The 19,436-nt window shown below is 38.4% G+C and overlaps 2 protein-coding genes across 16 annotated transcripts in view; both read right to left on the bottom strand.

Moving 5' to 3' along the window:
* Positions 1-296, bottom strand: part of LOC124645783 (tensin-2) — a 91,926-nt gene extending 91,630 nt beyond the window's left edge. For 2 of the 6 annotated variants that reach the window (XM_047185667.1, XM_047185666.1), the window contains exon 1: positions 178-294. In XM_047185667.1, coding sequence (XP_047041623.1) covers positions 178-234 — 57 coding nt within the window. In that variant the 5' untranslated portion in view covers positions 235-294. Of the gene's footprint in view, positions 1-177 lie in introns of all 6 variants that reach the window. The other 4 variants (XM_047185669.1, XM_047185668.1, XM_047185665.1 and 1 more) reach the window with 4 other exon arrangements.
* A 1,605-nt stretch (positions 297-1,901) lies between these two features.
* The window catches only part of LOC124646053 (trithorax group protein osa-like), a 40,763-nt gene continuing 23,228 nt past the window's right edge, over positions 1,902-19,436 (bottom strand). For 7 of the 10 annotated variants that reach the window (XM_047186083.1, XM_047186077.1, XM_047186081.1 and 4 more), the window contains 14 exons: positions 19,132-19,328; positions 18,128-19,047; positions 17,797-18,051; positions 17,331-17,614; positions 15,885-16,082; positions 15,354-15,501; positions 14,772-15,101; positions 14,244-14,361; positions 13,753-13,829; positions 13,248-13,365; positions 11,486-11,617; positions 10,922-11,080; positions 9,988-10,061; positions 1,902-8,564 (listed from right to left, as the gene is read on the bottom strand). In XM_047186083.1, the coding sequence (XP_047042039.1) occupies positions 8,445-8,564; positions 9,988-10,061; positions 10,922-11,080; positions 11,486-11,617; positions 13,248-13,365; positions 13,753-13,829; positions 14,244-14,361; positions 14,772-15,101; positions 15,354-15,501; positions 15,885-16,082; positions 17,331-17,614; positions 17,797-18,051; positions 18,128-19,047; positions 19,132-19,328 (3,130 nt within the window). In that variant the 3' untranslated portion in view covers positions 1,902-8,444. The remainder of the gene's footprint in view (positions 8,565-9,987; positions 10,062-10,921; positions 11,081-11,485; positions 11,618-13,247; positions 13,366-13,752; positions 13,830-14,243; positions 14,362-14,771; positions 15,102-15,353; positions 15,502-15,884; positions 16,083-17,330; positions 17,615-17,796; positions 18,052-18,127; positions 19,048-19,131; positions 19,329-19,436) is intronic. The other 3 variants (XM_047186079.1, XM_047186076.1, XM_047186084.1) reach the window with 3 other exon arrangements.

Here is a 19,436-nt window from a genome sequence, read left to right as displayed (position 1 = left end):
TCCACGCCGCCATGGCACTAAGAAACCTAATTTCTAATCTACTTATATAAAGAAAAATATCTACAGAAGCACTTTAGAATCCTGCCGGCTAGATTAAATACCTTATATAAAAATCGTTAACTTTGGGTAAATTAAAGGATATCTAAAAAGCAATAAAAAAACAAGTATGAAACTTACCCCAGTATATGTCAACAGAGACTTATCGCTGTTACGGAACCATTGCACCCATTTCATTATACTTGTTACACTGACTAAGTTACACAAAAATACTAGACCAACTGTTAATAAAACAATAATTAACCACGTAGTATCTAAGTGCTCTATCATATTAGAGCTTACGGTCCTTGAAATTCGATAATAGAAGGACCGATGTCAGGTGATGGAAATCCCGGTGTTGTGCTTGATGTGAACCTCTCGGATATAATGAGTACTTGGCCGCCACACACCGCTCCATACAACACGTTCGCTACATGTTAATTGCCTGCTACAATTACCAACGTGTGAATTTCCTCCTAGCATTGAATTAAATTCAATTGGTAAGCGTAGTTAAGGTCTCGGGCAGGATTTGCTCCATATTTGGGTAACTTCGTCTATTCCCTCTACCAACCAAAACACCTTTAAGAATTAATCTCGTCCATGATATCGTCTAAATAGTGTAGTTTTCATTTATGTACGTACCTTTATGACTAAATTAATATGCTCAAACGTGAGGCAACGGTTGTATTTCCAAAAACTGCAGCGAGCATTTCGGTGTTCAGTGTATAAATACTTAGGTGCATACTTTACATTTCGATGAAATCAGTTCTAAATAGTTAATAATGACAACACAGATGTAAATGCTTACGTATTATTGTGACACATGACTGTGACTGGTGGAAGTGTCTTTGCAGTTTCTTGCCGGTTCTCCTCCACAAGACTCAGTCCTTGGAACCGTGCAACAAACTTTAAAGTGTAGACAGTCTTGTAAGCTGTCACCGTCCCGTGCGTAAGCGTGCCCGCCCTCGCTGCCTACGTCCGCAGGGACCATGGTAGTGTCACTATGGAGTTGACCAGGGGCCCGATTCTCCTAAGTTAATATTGTCAAAATCGAATAGAAATTGAATCGCAATAGCAGTTTTAACCATATCGGGCATTCTGCTACTAATATAAGACCAATCGTATTCCAACGACATTCGATTGGTTTACGATTGGTCTGCCATTTTGGTGAATTTGGTCTATACGGTAGTTTGCTCTACAATGATATTGCAATCGTTAATCATTTGCAGACAAAATCATTCATTATTGAATGACAGAAAAGGATAAAAACGTTTATTTCAAAGAAAAAATAGCGGAATGCCACATACGCTTCAATCGTAATCGAGTCGGGATTGGATCGCAGTCGAATCGAGTCGAACGTGAATCGTATGTCGCTTAGGGTCAATTCCCACTGAAAGAGCAGCGGCCGGCAGCGGCCGGCAGCGGCCGTAATTGCAAGGGATTGAGCGCGAGCGCGGCGGGCCGCGCGGCGCCGCACCGCGCCGCGCTCTTACATTTTCCGTGCTCTTACGGCCGCTGCCGGCCGCTGCTCTTTCAGTGGGAATTGACACTTTAAGTAAAATTAGGAGAATCGGGCCCCTGGGTATATAGTAGGCAGGTACGTTACTACAAAAAATTAATATATGGAGAAAAAGATAAACCCTATATGAAAAAGAGGCTAATATAATACCTCCCTTTTTTACCGTCGCACTTCGGTTAAAAGCCTTTTCATAGAAAGGTTTTTATTGCAAAATCTTAATTGTAGTCATTTAGTTACATAGTCCTTTAATAAATTGACGCACGTATGTACGTAGAAGATAAATATATCTAATATGGATCTTTTATTATACCTAATATGGAAGGGTTTTATAAATAAAAAACACGTCTTTATTTAGATATTAATATATTTTCGAATCTAAAATGTACAAAAAAATACAACTTAAATGTTATGTACTCATAATGCCTGATTTCATCAATGAATAAAATATTACAGTTCCAACATTCTGAAGGTATTAGTATGTGACGTGTATGTTTTATTAATTGACAGTTACTAAATGGTAAGTGACCCGGAGCAAGCTACTAGGAACAAAAGGAGTATAAAACATTCTCGACTCCTTTACATTGTTTATTTTCTGTTATATTACTTTAAATTTCGACATTATTTTTGTGCCAAAAATAACAATTTCATTATTCCTAATACCAGGGCGGTTGTTTAAAACTCTAAGACAAGACATTGGATGTACTGACATTGCAACTGTACAGATTTCTTTGTATCTCTTCTAAAATAAACTTAACGACCTATAGTTAAATTTCTTATTTAATCAACCATCACTTCATAACAACTTTGGTTGTGTATGCTAATCGTAAAAATATATGTATTTTAGCTATTTACAATATATAAACATACATACATACAATGCGTAGAAATGCACAGCAACACAAAAGGCCTTAACTAACATCTGAAGAACTAAATAACACAGACTTAACGGCCACTCACAAAAAGGATCGTATAGAAACAAGGGACTAGGTTTCTGTGTATTACAACAGTTTTCTATGAAATCAGCTTGACGTAGTATATCGTGATCACTTGGAACATATGACTGAAGGAAACCTACTGTTGAGCTTATTCCTACAATGAATAGAAACACACAGCTCTACCGTACAACTAATAAAGCAAACATTCTTAAAAATCAATTCTGTGAGCGACCAGATCTAAGATCACTTTGCAATGTTTTAGAAAAACATAATTAGTTTAGTTATAACTCTATAACAGAATATTAAACCTAAACAATATTCACAATATAAAAATACCCTTGACTCAGACGACAGGCCAAGACAAAAGGCATGATTTTATACAAAAAATAAAATCAGCTGCGTACGGGAATGCCTAATTGTGTTAGCGACTGTCATCCTACTATAATAAATATTTTATCACACAATCTTACCTCTAAGTCGAGGAATTTTTAGAAAACCCTTTGTTTATTATTATATCAGGAAAAATCAACAATAACTATAAATAAATTGATTCATCGTGTAACATAAGATTGAAAAACAAATTCGTTTAAACTAATTATGTTTTCCTTCAGAATCAAAGACTCCCGTACCCGTCTCTGTTTCTTGTCACAATGATGCATAGTGATATTGATTATAGGCCCCTGCCGCAGAGTAATTTTATGAATGATAAAAAAATATTTCTATTACACATCGATATATCACATTTGTTAATGCAGTCCAATTGAATTTTTTCTGCAAGATTGGATGGAATGTTGGACCCAATTAATTATATTTTAAGTAATTAAATTTACTCTGAGACAATGGGTCGTATATTCTTAATTATAAAATGAAATCATTATTTCAATCTTCTTATATAGAATTCCAAATTAGACGTAACATTTCAATATATATACCAATTTCTCCAGAAATGTAATTATAGAATGTAAAATCTATCATGCTCTTACAATTTATGATCGACATAATTATTTATTCCAAAAATTCATAGATTTTAAACAATATCTAAATCGGGTTACCCACAATTTGCAAATCAAATATATTCTTAAATTAATTAGAAAAAAGACTTACAGGTATATCAGCACACACTAGCGTTTTTAAATGATCTTTCTTCAACTTATGTTTTAAACAGTATTGTAGCAGTTTGTACAACTTTGTTTATGAACTAGAAGTTCGAATTGATTCTTACAATGAGGTATTCATTCATTACACCAAGACAAATATCTTCCTAACACTTGATTATAGCTAGACGATTCCCATACATGTAATCCATTTATAAAGCCCATTTTAAAATTTAAATGTTTGGTTATCAAAATAGTTATTTATACTATAGGAATACTAATTTTCGTTGATGATTATAGACGTGTTGCATTAATGTCGTAACAAAGAGCACGTTAAGGTTTATGATTCAACGCGGCAGCGCGCAATGCAATGACGTTTACTTTTTAGCTAGAAAATGTTATTACGTATTCTAGAATTTATTATAGGGAAAAGTAATGTAATAGCATATTGAGCGTTTAGAAAGTGAAGTAAAACGTGCGTTTTTATTTTAATAGTCGTTGTACAAATCGTCATATCGATTTCTACTTATTATTGGCGCAATGATCGGATTAACGCCGGTCTGAACCGCGCAAATGATATATGTACTGATATTAATTTGTCAACGATCATGCTGTAGAGAATGTCAAAGAACAATTTAATAAAATATGTACGTGGAGGATCAAATTATGGATTTAAAACAAGTTAGTTATGTAAATAAGCGACTACAAAATGGCACACAATTTACACAGACGTAGTTTAACAATACCGATAGCAAGTACAAAATTATTTAGAGTAATTAGAGTCAAAAATAAATATTGATGATATTTTTATAAGCATTTTAGTATTTTTTTAGAGATAATTTCTGCCCAATTAACGCATTAAATGCCCAAATTAATAAACCGCGAAAGAGTCATGATTCAATTGATTTCTAACTGAAATCGATCTAGCTCCTCAGAACTCCATTTCAAGTTCACGTTTGATAAGCGGTTTGTTACTTTAAGCCTTAATGCGGCAATCCGAGGTCAAAGTTTAGGACGCAGTCCAAAAAACTTTTATACTTGGAAGACTAAAATTCTCCAATATTATGATTTCACTGTCTCTACATAAAATTATTATGTAGACGTGAGTCCCGCTTGAAGTTAGCTTTTATATCAAAGGCATTACAATTTATTGTGTAGGCTGATTGTCCATCTCACGATGAGGGCGCGTGGAAGATGCATCTCATACGTACGTACCGGCTCTAAATTCGATGTAAATTATTTACAATGATTCAACTATATATAGGCTATTATCATATTTTAATGGAATCTATGTGTTTGCAGACTTATAGACATTAATCCATATTTTATGCATAGTCTTTACTAAATATTTCAATCTCAATATTATTAATAATCGTATCATATTTTACTTTTTAAAAGGTGGCATTGAAAAAATATTCTTTATCTTTAATTTTCAGGCACCGATGCTTTATTTACGGCATGACTTTATTATTTACATTTAACAGAAAATTAAACGGTTTAATCATGCAATGGACGTGTTTCAAACGTTATTATATAGTCTTGATTACATAAACTAGTTATGTTACCGTATATCTGCAAAAAATATAACATTTGTGTACATCAATCCTCGTCGAGATGTTGTAAACTATGTAAGTGACGGCATTATATGCTGTTTCATCTAGCGACCAGTTACGAGTAAATAAATTTCGATACCATATATTTATATATTATGAATGTATTAGACACGACTACTTCCTCGCCTATTTGCTTAAATTTCCATGTAACAAGGCCATCACTTGTACTTTATTGGTTTGGAATTTACTTATTACCACAGGACTCGCCTCTCTGAAACCATCGTGGAATGAATTACGTTGCTATGGTCTTCAGATTTCGTAAAGCTTCGTTTTCTCACTATCTATAGACGTCAACTGAGCCGACCTTGTCCAATTTTATCAACGACAATGACAAATTAAATTGGTCAGTGGCCTACACAACATTCTATTTATTCTGTATGGTATAAAAATATTTTTTATATTATTTCATAGTCAGATTACTTGTTTAACTTGACTTGTGGTTTATCTATACATATTTTGTACGTTCATTATTTAGTTATAGCACATCACAATATACTTCTTTAATGTATCTACACCCTATATGTTATGGTTGGTATTTTGAAAAGTGTTATTGGAAAGTAATTAATACATTTAAGGAAACTTACTTATATTTATGAACTAAATTGAGTGAACCCCCGAACTCGTTTAAGTACTTCATGTCGATCAAGTCCTTGCCATTAATGGAATACATAGAGAGTGCAACAGGTATCAATCGGTAATGTATAACAATTCCTGATCAAAACATAGTAGGCGGTAGCATGTACCCTAAGTATCAAAGATCGTTGTGCGCACCATCAACGTGTGTTATTCTTGGGATTGTACCGTTAATAACGCTCAGGCTATGGTCCCGTATATAAAAATAATGGAGCAACAACTGCGCTAAACGTTCTACCAATGGGATTATATTAAAAATTTAAGTTACACATATTAGACCGTTATTAGGATACACACCACACCCAAAGGTCTTAGCCATATTTTAATATTACACTTTAAAGTTACCGTATATTTATTATTATTAGGTAATATTGTGCAATTCTAGTACGCTTAATTGTTAACGTCGAATGTACATGCCACTTCAAGCAGTATTAATTTATGAATATATTTCCAATGGTTACAACAAACAGATCTAAAATTATATGCTCGCACAACATGTTGGTAATCTGTAACCATTGATCTGCTATGCTTTTGTAATATTTCAAAGAAAATATTTTTGTATAATTTTGCGATTCAACATTGTACTGCCTGAAATGGCGAAGTAGTAAATACTGCTAATTTCGTGCCTAAAGTTTAATTTATAGTTACTAATAACGACATCCAACATTGATGTTTTTCAACATTAACCATCCACCGTAGAACTAAGAACAATACGCACACAGTTAATAACATTCAATGTACTTAATTATAAACATCATTTTGAAGAAACCACTAACTTTAATATCGTAAATAAACTACCCAAAGGAAATATATTTCAAATATAAACAACGTTTATAATTAAGACCGTGTCATGTACGATTAAATTGTCCTTACCATAATGTCGATTACTTTATCGGCAGCAAAAACGTCGTGTACGAGTATGTAACACGTTGATACGTTTATGCGTATGTGAAAGTTAACAATGTACATATTATTAGCGCACAGACGTTCATGTATGTACCGTTACGATCGTCAAATGCCATCTTATCGTTAGCATTATTTGCAACTATTTTACGCGAATTAGTAAATTTTGTTTGATGAAAAATTACATTCCCGACAGATTAAATCCATGTTAATAGAATCAATATTATTTTAGAGCTTCCTATATAGCCCATTTTAAATAGGTCTAGATAGCAGTGGACCTACGATTCGCAGGAGGTTTTAGTTTTTCTAACTGCTGCAAATAGTCCTAACGGTAGCATATTGATCGCAATTCAATTATGTTTATGTCAATCTCGTTGTGGCACGATCCACATGCCATATTCAATACGTATCAAAATTTAAGTCATCATATATTAAGATATTCATCAAATCCAATATATTTTATGCACGGTGTGCCAAGATAATCGATACATTGAATTGATAAAAATAGAAATTACATTTATCAATTCATTATCACCCTTTCTTATTTTCTATTTATAACAAATCCGCGCCTATGTATTAGTTAATTTCATCGACCAAACAAGGGGGTTTTACTCTTATTGTAAGACGTGGCAAATGTTATAATCACAGACATTTCAAAGTGTAAAACAATATTATAAAATAATGTCATAACAAGATAAAAAATTATATATTTTCGTCGCGTATTCTCATAATTTAATATCTAAAGGGCTTTATAAAATGTTCTTTATACACTAGGTATACATACTAGATATAGTTCCGTTGCCAAGTATCGTCAACAATATTTTGGCTCAATTTCATTAAACAAAAAAACAATCACTGTGATTATAACATCACTGAGTCATTAGTTAAAACAGGTATTGGAAAAACATAAAAAAAATATTTGTAATTATTTAATCAATTTCATAATTGGGCTGAAATTAAAAGAATATTGTACCATACACGAAACACAAAGAAATATCATAACAAAATATTTACAATAAAGCAACAGCTATAATTTAACAACATATTATTTACACGTAAAAATAATATTCTCCATAAGAGAAACATTTCACTCGACGTCTCGTCATCATATACTATAATACAAATTACTTTGTCATAACAGGTAACATCTGACTTTCATACTATAATACATAACGTTCACAACGCCAAAATATGTATTTAATATTTCTATACAATATTGCACGCGGTATATTTCTATTGTACATTGTGTATGTGTACTGGGCGTACGAGTCAATTAAATATTTTTAATCACTATTTTTTTTCCATCACAGGAAGCTACGAATTTCGCATCGATTCGTTTTTTCGTTAAAATTAGAGCGTAACTAAAGATACATACATTATACATAGATACATATTTATACAAGACCATACCTAAAGTTTCTCAAAGAACTTAGAAGTAAATATATCATCAACGAAACGATTTTATACAACTCGAAAACATCACTAGCACTACTAGACTACATTATAGATGTCTATAAATACGCGTATGTACTATATTATTCTCACGAAGTGAGATTTACAGCCGCAGAGGTACCACGTAGACCGTAACTCGGAACGACGACGTTCGTTACGTTGGAATCTAGGGATCGTCGATTAACGTCCATCCGATGAAGCGAGAAATTAATAAATGCATAATTCAGCCGAAGACGCGGGGCTGCAGCGGCGCGGGCGATCACTGCGACAGCAGCTTCTGCAGCAGCGACGCCTTACTCGCTGCCCCCGCGCCCGCCGCCCGCGCCTCATCACCGCCCGCCGCCCGCGCCGCCTCCGCCGAGCCCGCCTCCGTAGTACTCTGCGCAGACCAAACGCACGTCAGTGCCAGGACCTCCCGCGCCCATCGCTATTGTCTACTTCCAACTTTGGCATTACCGCTGGGAATCAAATGACTATTTATAAACTGCGCCAAATTAACATTTATAAGAGCATTATTATTGAGAGTTGAATTATAAGATCACCACTTTCATAATAAGTCAGTAAACCCATCTTAAAGATTCCATAAATTGGGTAGAAATATGCGCATCCTTATTACCTACTTTAAAAAACTAAGTGCTGGTATGCGAGGAACAGAATAATAATAATTATTATTAACGCTAATTTTCGTTTTGTTAAGGTTATGAAATAAATTCCTAAAGCGTCAACTTATACCGAATAGAACGAATTGATTACTCTAAAATTGTCAGAAGTTAGACCACAATAAATTGAGGTATTTAAAATTTATTACGCTTTATTGTCTAATTTTGGCATTTTAAAATAATTGATAGCGTTTTTTCAAAAGCAAAGATAAATGTAAATACTATACACGAGAAACGATCAAAATATAAATATTTGTTTTTCTTACTGTACACAGTAAGAATTATATTTTTTTTATACCACGTCTGACCAAGGAATAAAAATGTCTCAAACTCCAATCATCATAATCCATTCCATGTCATAACGTTCTTGGTACAGTGGAATAGAATTTGTTACTATTCTATTTGCATTCTTAGAACAGTGCATAAAAAACATTAAAATCCAAGTAACTATATAATTAAAACATTTTGATCGCTACTCGCACATCGTCTAAAGGGATAAACCGATTCAAGTCTCAAATACCGCCATGCAATCGTCTCCTGAGTATCTACGTAATCAACGAAAAATGTTCTAGAACACTTTAGAAGCGGACAATAAGCGAACTATTGCAAAAATATAATGCTTTTGTTTTATTACTACAACGTCACAAAACCTTCACCACACTTCATAGTTTGCGCATGCGATTTCTTCCCCTATTTTGTCTAAGCTTAACCTTTAGAAAGTTAAATCCTATAAGCCGGTGAATAATATTAAGATAATTTACGTTTGAAATAAAGTTTCTAAGAAAAAAATATTTGAGATGATTATTATTAGAATTAAAATAGTTTTCACTAGTATAAGAGACATTATTATACATCACATCACAAAAGCTTGTTCAAAGTTCAGGAATGTACCAATTTAAGCTATTCTATACATGTTTGATTTAAACTTCACTGGAAAATCAAAAATAAGTAAATGCGTAGGAAGCTAGTGTAGATAGCTAACCTTGGTACATTTCTCTCAGCTTCTAGTTTGAAGATGATCGACAACACACGCAGCAGAGCAGACGTAATAATCATAGGTAGGTCTACAGAATAATGAAAACCTATAAAGTAGTGAAGTGGCTAGATGATATTTTGTATTCGCTGAACGCGTCCCAAGCTTACCGGGGTGCTCTGTTGCGATTCCCACGAATTAGTCGACGCCGAGGACGCTCGGCCCCCCACCACACTGCCGCCACCTACGTACGTACACACGTATACATTGGCAGTGGTTATCCCCTACACTGACAATGCTTCGACAGTACGCGCTACCGAGAGCAACGTGCCTATATTGTCCCCAAATACTCTGGATAGGAAGGGGTATATCCGACTACTTATGAACAACATTTTCATTACAAGGCATAACCAATATTGGTAATGTTTTAAGCAGAGCTCCGTGAAGGCACTGGTTATCCCAAGCAGGTTAGATTTTTCGTTTTAGGCGGACTAAAGAGTAAAATTAAACACACACGTACGTTTTAACTACTGTACATTAAGATGACCTAATTTTCACCTAAGTTTTAACTATATAACTAATAAAAACTCACATACCTATAATTGCTAAATAAAACAAAACCAAAATTGACACAAGAACAAACAATCCTTCTTATTCCTTAGTAAAAAAAAATAAATCTACAAGACACCTTTTACTGTCTAGTGTCGTTCTCCAATTAAAGGAAATATCTTCTTAAATAATTACTATTTTTGATCACTCATGGAGCGGCTGTAAAGACGCAGCTTAACAGATAAATTTACCAATTGGCGGGCTTTTAATATAAATCAACATTATTTGCTATGAACTATCATTGTCTCACGTTCAGACCGGACGATTTGATGGGGTTGAATATGTCCGAGGTTCCATATTACCTAATTTATTTCTCATTTACCTTTGTGTCAATTTTATAGTATTTAAATTTATTGGCGGCATTTACATCCGGGAAGGAATACTTGTTAGTAACAAAACGCCCTATTTAGTTTTAGCGCCAGTGAGGGAGTCAAGTCTGAAGTCAGAATAGTGGTGGTTCGGGGTTGAGGTGAGAGGAGTGCGGGATGCGCTCACCGGGCGGCGTGATGTCGTAGGCGACGAGCGCGTCCATGTCGGGCGGCTGCAGCGCGTGCAGCTCGGGCCGCGCGCGCGCGCCCACCACGGCGCGCAGCTCGTTGCGCACGTACTCCGACGTGCCGCCCGCGCCCGCGCCGCCGCCGCCGTTACCCGCACCTACAAAAAACATTCTTATCACACCGCGACCTTTCGCATTTGCCGCATCCGTTCCACATGACTTGAGCCAGAAACTGTTAATCAATTCCTACCTTTGCCAGACCCTACCACGATGCATTCGGTTATCCGAGAGTCTGGTTTGTCGCTCTGTCCGATGCGGGACCATCGAATAACTAACGTGTTCCGCATTCATATCAGGTAAGCGAAGGTTTTGAAGCGCAGAATGCAATAGATTAATATTAATCATGCAGAGCGATAGATATCGGAAGAGAAACTTTGGCTACGTAGATTCGACCACTACTCGGTTGCTTACCTCGGTGGCCGACGTGTCGATCGGCATCCGATGCTCGGTAGACATTAACGCAAAGGTCCTGAGCGAGAGCGGTGGCGGTATGCGATACTCACATGCGTGGTGGTCGAGGGTGGGGTGCGGCGCGTGCGGGTGCGGGTGCGGGTGCGGGTGCGGCGGGCCGCAGCGCGCGTAGTCGCCGCAGTAGCCGGCCGCGCCCGCGCCGCCCTCCTCGTAGTAGCCTCCCACTGCCACACACGCCGCGTTAAGTACTACGGGCAAGGGGCACTCCGCGGTGACCGTTGCCCGACCTACCTAATTCGATGCGCCTGTCCGCCGTAACGGCGGGATTGGGGAATAAGGGACTCGAGGTGGAACGCGCGAATACCGTGTCGGCCGAGCGTCACCGACGATATGATGACCGACTCGCTTTAATCACCACTGCGGCTACTAACTCCAGGTAAGTTAGCGTTCACCGCGTTTTTCTTGTCGTTGCTACTAGACTTGCATTCATAAGATTTTAAAGGTACCGGATAGTGAAGCCATAGACATGCAATTAAGTTTTTTGTCTAAGATTTCTGGAAAATTATCCAGATACGGCAGGACACGCTATTACTAAATTTCTACGGGACATGCTTTTCTTTTTTTCATGCTCTGAAGTATAAAACCGATTGGCAAATTTCTAATCTATGATATCTACAAAATTTTATGTATCATTATTAGTTTTACTGGAAAGCCGTACAAAAAACCAATGTATAATAAATTGTATAAATTCATACTATACTTAAGTAAATAAATATCTGATCACCTTATTAAAAAAGATAAGCAAACTACTTCCAAAACATAAGTAAAATATAACCACAAGACCACCCCTCTCATAATTTTAAAGTTTTTTTATTTTGACTATTTAAATGCGCACGTTAGTACTATTTAATTTGATGTTAAAAAAAGGTAACTTTTAGGAAAATACTTTCTTTACTTTTAATGAACGAACGATCTGTGCATTTTGATATTTTTGAGGAAATTCCATTATGTGCTGATAATTCATAATTATTGGTTATTAGGATTACTTTGGACTGTTCAAATAAATCGAAATACACAGTTTATGTTTCATAAGATCAATTGTATAACAATTCTACATTCATTGGCGCATCAGTCTTATATCAAGTTCTTATGTATTAAGAATCTGATATAAGGCTGTAATATCGCATAGTTTTGCGCAAACGAGTGTACAATGTTAATAAGGAAGGCGCTCACTTGTGACTTTTGTAATAGTGCCAATTTAATTGTATGTAAATTAAAATCAAATTGTAAAATACATAAATCTTTAGGTAAAGATACGCAATGTTGTTAACAAGAACCAATATGCAATAACAACTACCTTTGAATTGAGTTATTGAAGCATTTATAGCTTTTGGTTGTCACTAAGACAAAGTCACTGGTATGCGCATAGCAGTGTGATTACGATAGCTCTCGTCATCGCCTTGTCAGTTATCTTTTCAAAACGAGTTTAAAGAAAGGTACCGTCTGTCCACAAAGAAAAAAATTACTAGCGGAGATGTCATAACGCAAAATCTCAAAAAAAAGTAGCGTGCCAAAAACGTGGATGTTCGAAAGACGAGGAATGTTACTAGCTCCGCCTTCATAAGCCTTCTTTAGAACCCATTTTTGAAAAAACCAAATCATCATTCTTTTACATATTTGTCCTGATTTGACGAGGAACCCGAACACCTCGTTAGCTGTGGTTACTTGATCTACAAGAAGCCTAGCTGCCTTACGGCATCTCCGCTCATCTTTCCTTCCTTTGTTTCACGAGAGTATCGTAATCACACTGTAGTTGTGATATGTGTGTGTATATGTGGTGTGTGTGTGTGTTACCTAGATGCGGGCGTGGCGGGCGGTGGTAGGGCTGCGCGGGCGTCATGGGCGTGTGTAGCGCGGCCGCTGTGTGCGTGGAAACGCCGCCGCTGTGCGAGTACGCGCCCGAACCCGCCACCTGCAACGTCATATAGCACTATTCACTTACACTTGTCATGATCAAGTACCAAGTACAACTTACTTTAACGCATAATAATATAAAATAAATCAGTCTAAATTATTTTCTAGATTTATCTCAGGAATAAACAACTGGAAAAAAACATATCACTCGTACGGAATAATACAAAAAGATAATAGGTATCAAGAAATAGTTAGCAATCTAGATATTCCATTTTTTTGTGATGTTCCAATATTAATCATTTTATTTTATTAAAGTTATAACGACGCCTCTCAGCCTCTTTTCAGTTTTACTCTTTTTCTAATCACATTCATTATGTCAAAAACCCACAACATTTTTGACCGATTAAAATATTAATTCAAAAAGTAAAATCGTATCTTTACTTACACTCAACTGTCGGCTGAGCATCGGGTTCTGTTGCGACGTGGTTATTTTATTTGTACCGTAATTTGGACCCATTTGATCTGGAAATAAACAAGTACGAATGTAAATCAAATAGTTGACATCATTAATTGTTATTGTATTAACATAAATCATGTGTCTTGAAATCTTTAAAAAATATATAATCAAGAGACAGTGAAGAAATACGGCCGGCGATATTTTCAAGATAAAGTCACTCTTATTGATTTTGTATTTTATTCTTATGGTGTGTTTATATAATATTGATATTTTATATATCTGGCCTGTGTATCGAGTATTTATGAATTGTATTATGTTTTTATTCATATTAATGTTTTTTCGTTACATAAGTTACTTTTTGTTCCTATTTATTATTTCCCTTTAACCCGATGGTTGACTGTACTTTTTACTTTTTGTAAATAAAGTATAAATAAATAGTTTTTGTTCAGTGTAAGTAGTAGATAGTGATTATCACTTACTGTTCTGGTGATACATCTGATGGTGATAGTCCGTTCGTGTTAAAGCTACATTAGGGGGCGTGGCGGAAACGAGGGCGTTGATAGTCGAGCCTAAATCAGCTTGAGGTTGCTCAGCAGCCTGTGGGCAAACATTCTAAATTGAATTTTGGACTTTCAACTTGCTAACGTGCCCATTCACATTATTTAACTTATCTAGAAAGTTGTTTGAAAAATATTGGCACATTTTGTATTTAGCAAGTTTAAGTATAACTGTTGTGTTGTCTCTTAACAAGCACACAGCAAATTTATTTATGTGCGGAAAAATATCTTTATTTTCCTTATTCTTAGATTTTTACTAGGGGTGAAAAACTAGAATTCAAGGCTCAGAAAATTATATCCGTTACAGCCTTTTTATCGTCACACTGCTGGGCACAGGCCTCCTGTCACACGGAGAAGGATTGAGCGTTAATCACCACACTTGCTCAATGTAGGTTAGTGAAAATTTTGACACTGCAATAGAAAAGGAACACAAGTGGTCAGTATGATTACCTCAGGTGATACGAGCATCTGCTGCGTGCGTTGTAGCTGCAGCAGCCGAGCACGCTCTTGCTCCACCAGCGCCCGCGCCCGCGCCGGGTCCGCATAGCCCGGGAGCCCGCATTGCAGAGCCCGCCAGCGCTCGCGCGGCTCGGGCGAGCCCGGCGACACGGGCGCCCCGTACCCGGCCGGCGCCGCCCGCGCAGCGCCGCCCGCCGCCACGCCGGGCCCGGGCCCAGCCCCAGCACTCGGACTCGAACCCCCAGGGCTCTTACCCACCGCCTCGTATTGCATCAAGCTCTGTCGTATCGCATTGATCATCGCGTTCTTCTCTTTCATTCCCTACAATAACACATTTTTTTATTAAAATGTCAACAAAATGCCATATGTATAGTTTTGTGCGGTTTTACGATTATACCTACGGACACGCCTATGTGCAGATTAAGCTATTTGATACCAATTGTAACTTCAGTGCAACAAACACGACTCTAAGATTAAACAAACATATATTTTACAAAGACATCAATTTAACAAAAAAAAATACAAAATAGAAATAAGACAAGAGAAAGTAAAGTGAATAATTTGATAGCGTACCTGTCGTTGCCGCACATTGACATCAGGCTGCGGGCGGTCAGCGTCGGGCATGTTTTCGATCACCTCGTCCAGAATGTCGGACAGTGTGAGATCACTCGGTACCTCGCTGTCACCAGCAGGACCGCCTTGAGGTCGCACGTTATTACTTCTGTAATTAAAGTGTGAAATCAATGAAAGGCAAAAATACAATTTCTAAGTACCCGTGCACATTAAAACTATTGAATAGGGTGGGATTCGATTGCAGACACAAACAGTAATAAATAAGGTATAAGTAAAAATATGTATTTTAATTGATGTTAGCTTGTATATTAGATTGTCAATTTATATTGTCAAATTATCAAATAAGCTCTATTTTCGCTTGAGACAAAGGTTTCAACCTAGTTCAAGCAATTATAATGTTAGCACATATGTTTAGATTTTAAGAAACAATGTTGAATTTTCGTGTGAACTTTGATATATAAATAAATGATTTGATTTAAGAATAAGCATTATATCGTCCAATGTTAACGTAAGACTGGTATGTATACTAACGTTGTCTGTGGCGGCTGGTTGTTATACACGTGTCCGGGCGCCTGCTGCGGGTAATGCTGCATAGCATGCGGCGCAGGATAGCGAGCTCCGGCCGCCAGCGCGCCGCTCTGCAGCACCATCTGCAGGTGGCTCGAGCCCAGCGCCGCGCCGCCGCCCTCCGCCGGGACGCCGCTACCGCCGTTCATGTTGTTCGGCCGGCTATAACATTGCAACACTAGTTAAAACCTACCAAACAGATGTTAACAAAGCCCGCCGGAGCTGCGGGATTGTTCGGAAGAGGAACCGCTGTACATAAAAGGGCTTAAGAAGGAACATGAGCTATGTTATAGATAGTTCAACTCAGATTTGCGCGCGGCCCTATGTGTGCGTCGGCTTGTAAATATACAACTTTCATTCGTGTGACAGTGACGTCGTCCGAGCATGACGTGTTCTCATCGCTTTTTGTTATGGGTACAGTCGTTTACGAAAATGTCTAGTTCTTCACGGAGAAAATGTTTTAAGGAGTCAGGTAGCGTTTCAAAAAAATGAAACAACATTCAAAGCTTTTTATTATTACATTTTACAGTTTATCATTATTTTCTCATACGGCTTTTCAAATTGACATTGACAGTATCTAAGAAATAAATGAAGTGAAATATCTAAGATGAATTAAATACTCCTTACATATTTTCTAGCTCGGGGTACGCGGACAATAAATAAATGTGTGGACTAAGAATGTAAAAGACCTATAATTTAGTATAATAATGGAAACAAAATGTGTGGGGAATTTTAAAAAATTATATTGCTTCGCATAATGTCGACCAAAATAAGACGGAAATAATGAAACTCATAAATTAACGTTTAAGTCAAATTGATGAAGGGATGTTGGGTAATACTTGTCGACATGTACAAAAGAAAAAAGAAGAATACTATAGACATTTTGACATGGAGTCAGAATTTATAATTAACATTGGTGAAAGTAGCGAATCCGAAAATTCATCATTTGATTTTTCAAGTAGCGATACAGAATCATTATAAATAAATAAACTAAATTACGTAATAACTGTACTTTAAACAGCCGTATACAACCCCTAAATAACTGTATTTGTACCCGACTGTACCTCTTGTCACGCACACAAAGTCACTGTATATGTACAAGGGTTACCCACACATAGGGCCGCGCGCACGACTGAGTTGAACTTACTATAATGTAGTATGTACCAGTGTCTACTATAAATTTGCATACCGATTCAGCGGTGAGATATGCTGGATCTAACCAAACCAAAATACCTGTAATACCTGTAACCAAAATAACCGTGTCTCCGCAAATAATAATTCTTATTTTTCTTATTTTTTTTTTATAGTGGATTTTAGTCAGTTAGACACTCCCTCACCCTACACCCACAATAATTTGATGATTTCCCACAAATAAAAGAAACAGTAAACAGTATTTAAGAAGGGACTTACTGGTTGGCTCCGGTCAATATGTTGGATAACGTGGAGTGCAAATGTCGTTGCGGCGGCATCTGCGGCGGCGGCGGGGGGCGTGGCCGCGCGGTGGGCCCGTACGCGCGCAGGTTGGGGTTGGGGAGGGGCAGGGGCGTGGTGGGCGTGGTCTGCTGCCGCGCTAGCAGGGATACCAGGATCTGGTTCTTCTGACACAGCTGGCTCATGCCCGGGCTGCTGCTCGTGGCCGGACTCGTGGCAGTCGATGACGCCGCCGATGATGCGGGGAGCGCGCTCGACGTTACCTAAAAGTTAATGTACAATTAGATATACTGATCTATATTTCAAAGAAGGAAAGGTCATCTTAGAATTAGTCCATGATTGCCAGTTCCAGTTCGGTTTGAATGAAACTCTCGCTGTAGAAATAATTTTCAAAATGTTGTCAATAGGAACATAATAAAATGATATCTTTGTGGGTAATAAATACCTGCTGGTTTTCAGGCGTAGACCTTTTAGGATTACTTGGGGCTCCTTTATTAGTTTCTTCGAACTTGCGTTTGACTCCGGCCATTCTTTCCATGTAATTGTCGCTGTTATCCTGCTGTCGTCCATTGCCAGACGGCCCATTACTACTGGAGAGCAATTGGGATAGCAGAGCGCTAGGTTGGGACACGCCTCGGTTCCCGTCACCAGAATTTCTTCGGTTCTCCTCGGCATCCTCGTCCGACTTGTCGTTTAATATCTGAGGGTAGTAAAGTTGTTTGTAATGATATTTATAACTGGTAGTGAGGTAGCGGGTTAGTGATAAGGAGACTCACCCTGAGCAAGACGTCGGAGTTGTTGTGATGGTGCTGCGGCGCGGGATGCGGCTGGTGCGGCTGGTGCGGCGCGTGCAGCGCGTGCGGCGGCGGGCGCGGCTGCGCGGAGTGCAGCGGCGACAGCGCGGCGCTGGGCGTGTGCGGCGTGTGCGGCGTCAGCGGCGTGTGCGGCGTGTGCGGCGTGTGCGGCGCTGACGTCTCGCTCCCTGTAGCCTCTTCGTCTTCTTGTTTCAGCAAATCTTTTAGTATCCGATTGTTCGAGTTCACCGCACCTTCATTTCCCGGCATTGGTTTCTTACTAAGGAGACTCCGAAGTCTATTAGGCTCCTCGGCCGGCTGATTCGAAGGTGGTCCCTCTCCCGGTGTGGGCGGTGCCCGCGGCGTTAAGGGTTGCGAGTGAGTTTCGGGGACACTCTCTTTGCGGTCTTTTGAGTCTTCACTGGGCATTTCGCCGAGCAAAGACGATGCCCAAGGTTCCAGGTCGAATTCACTAAGGAAAGGATTGCCATCATTGGGACTTATAGGTGACCGATATCGTGGTTCACACGTAGAGGATTCTCCGTTAGCAACAGACGTCATGAGCGGCCCGCCAACTGGTGGCCGAGGACCGTCTGTTTCGAGGAGATCCATGTCTTCGTCGCCCAGGACGGTGTGCGTGGACATTATAAAATCCGGCTCGCCCGACGACGGTTTCGCTCTAAATAGACGTGACCGCGCTACGACTCTGAAGCAAGGTCTATCAGGAGCGATACGCAACCGAAATGGTTCACTGATAGCTGGCGGCGCGGGAAGACACACGGCTTCTTGTAAGTGCGCGGCTACGCGAATACGATCACAATTCTCAACTAGTTCCAAATAACGAGTACCCACCAGGGGTTTAGAAGTGTTTATTAAGTTTTCCACTCCACTTAAATCACAAACTGAAAGAAGAAAAAAAGTTTTGTTATCAGACAGATGCAGAGAATTCCTTTTATAAGTTTTCAGGATGTGGTGTAATGACTTACATAAAATAATGAAGTTACAATCCAATCTGAAGACGATGTGATCGGAGTGTTTGGCGGTGATGGCGGGCGGGCCGCCGTCGCCGGGGAGAAGTGCGGCCGACGCGTCCTCGCAGCGCCGGATGACGCACATGACGGAGCCGGCCTCCTCCGAGGACGAGCCGCGCACTGGCGCAGCGTGGATCACGCACTCCGCGTACCTGACCAACGAAAACAATCATCGAACAACACAGTTCTCATAGTTAAAGCAAATGCAACTTACCCTTATGTATAAAAATAGAACATTATAAGACTCGTTTATTAAGCTA

The sequence above is a fragment of the Helicoverpa zea genome, chromosome 3, assembly GCF_022581195.2.
Source record: "Helicoverpa zea isolate HzStark_Cry1AcR chromosome 3, ilHelZeax1.1, whole genome shotgun sequence".
Taxonomy (NCBI): Eukaryota; Metazoa; Arthropoda; class Insecta; order Lepidoptera; family Noctuidae; genus Helicoverpa; species Helicoverpa zea.
The sequence above is the reverse complement of the archived record's forward strand: the minus strand, read 5'-3'. Positions and strand labels throughout refer to the sequence as shown.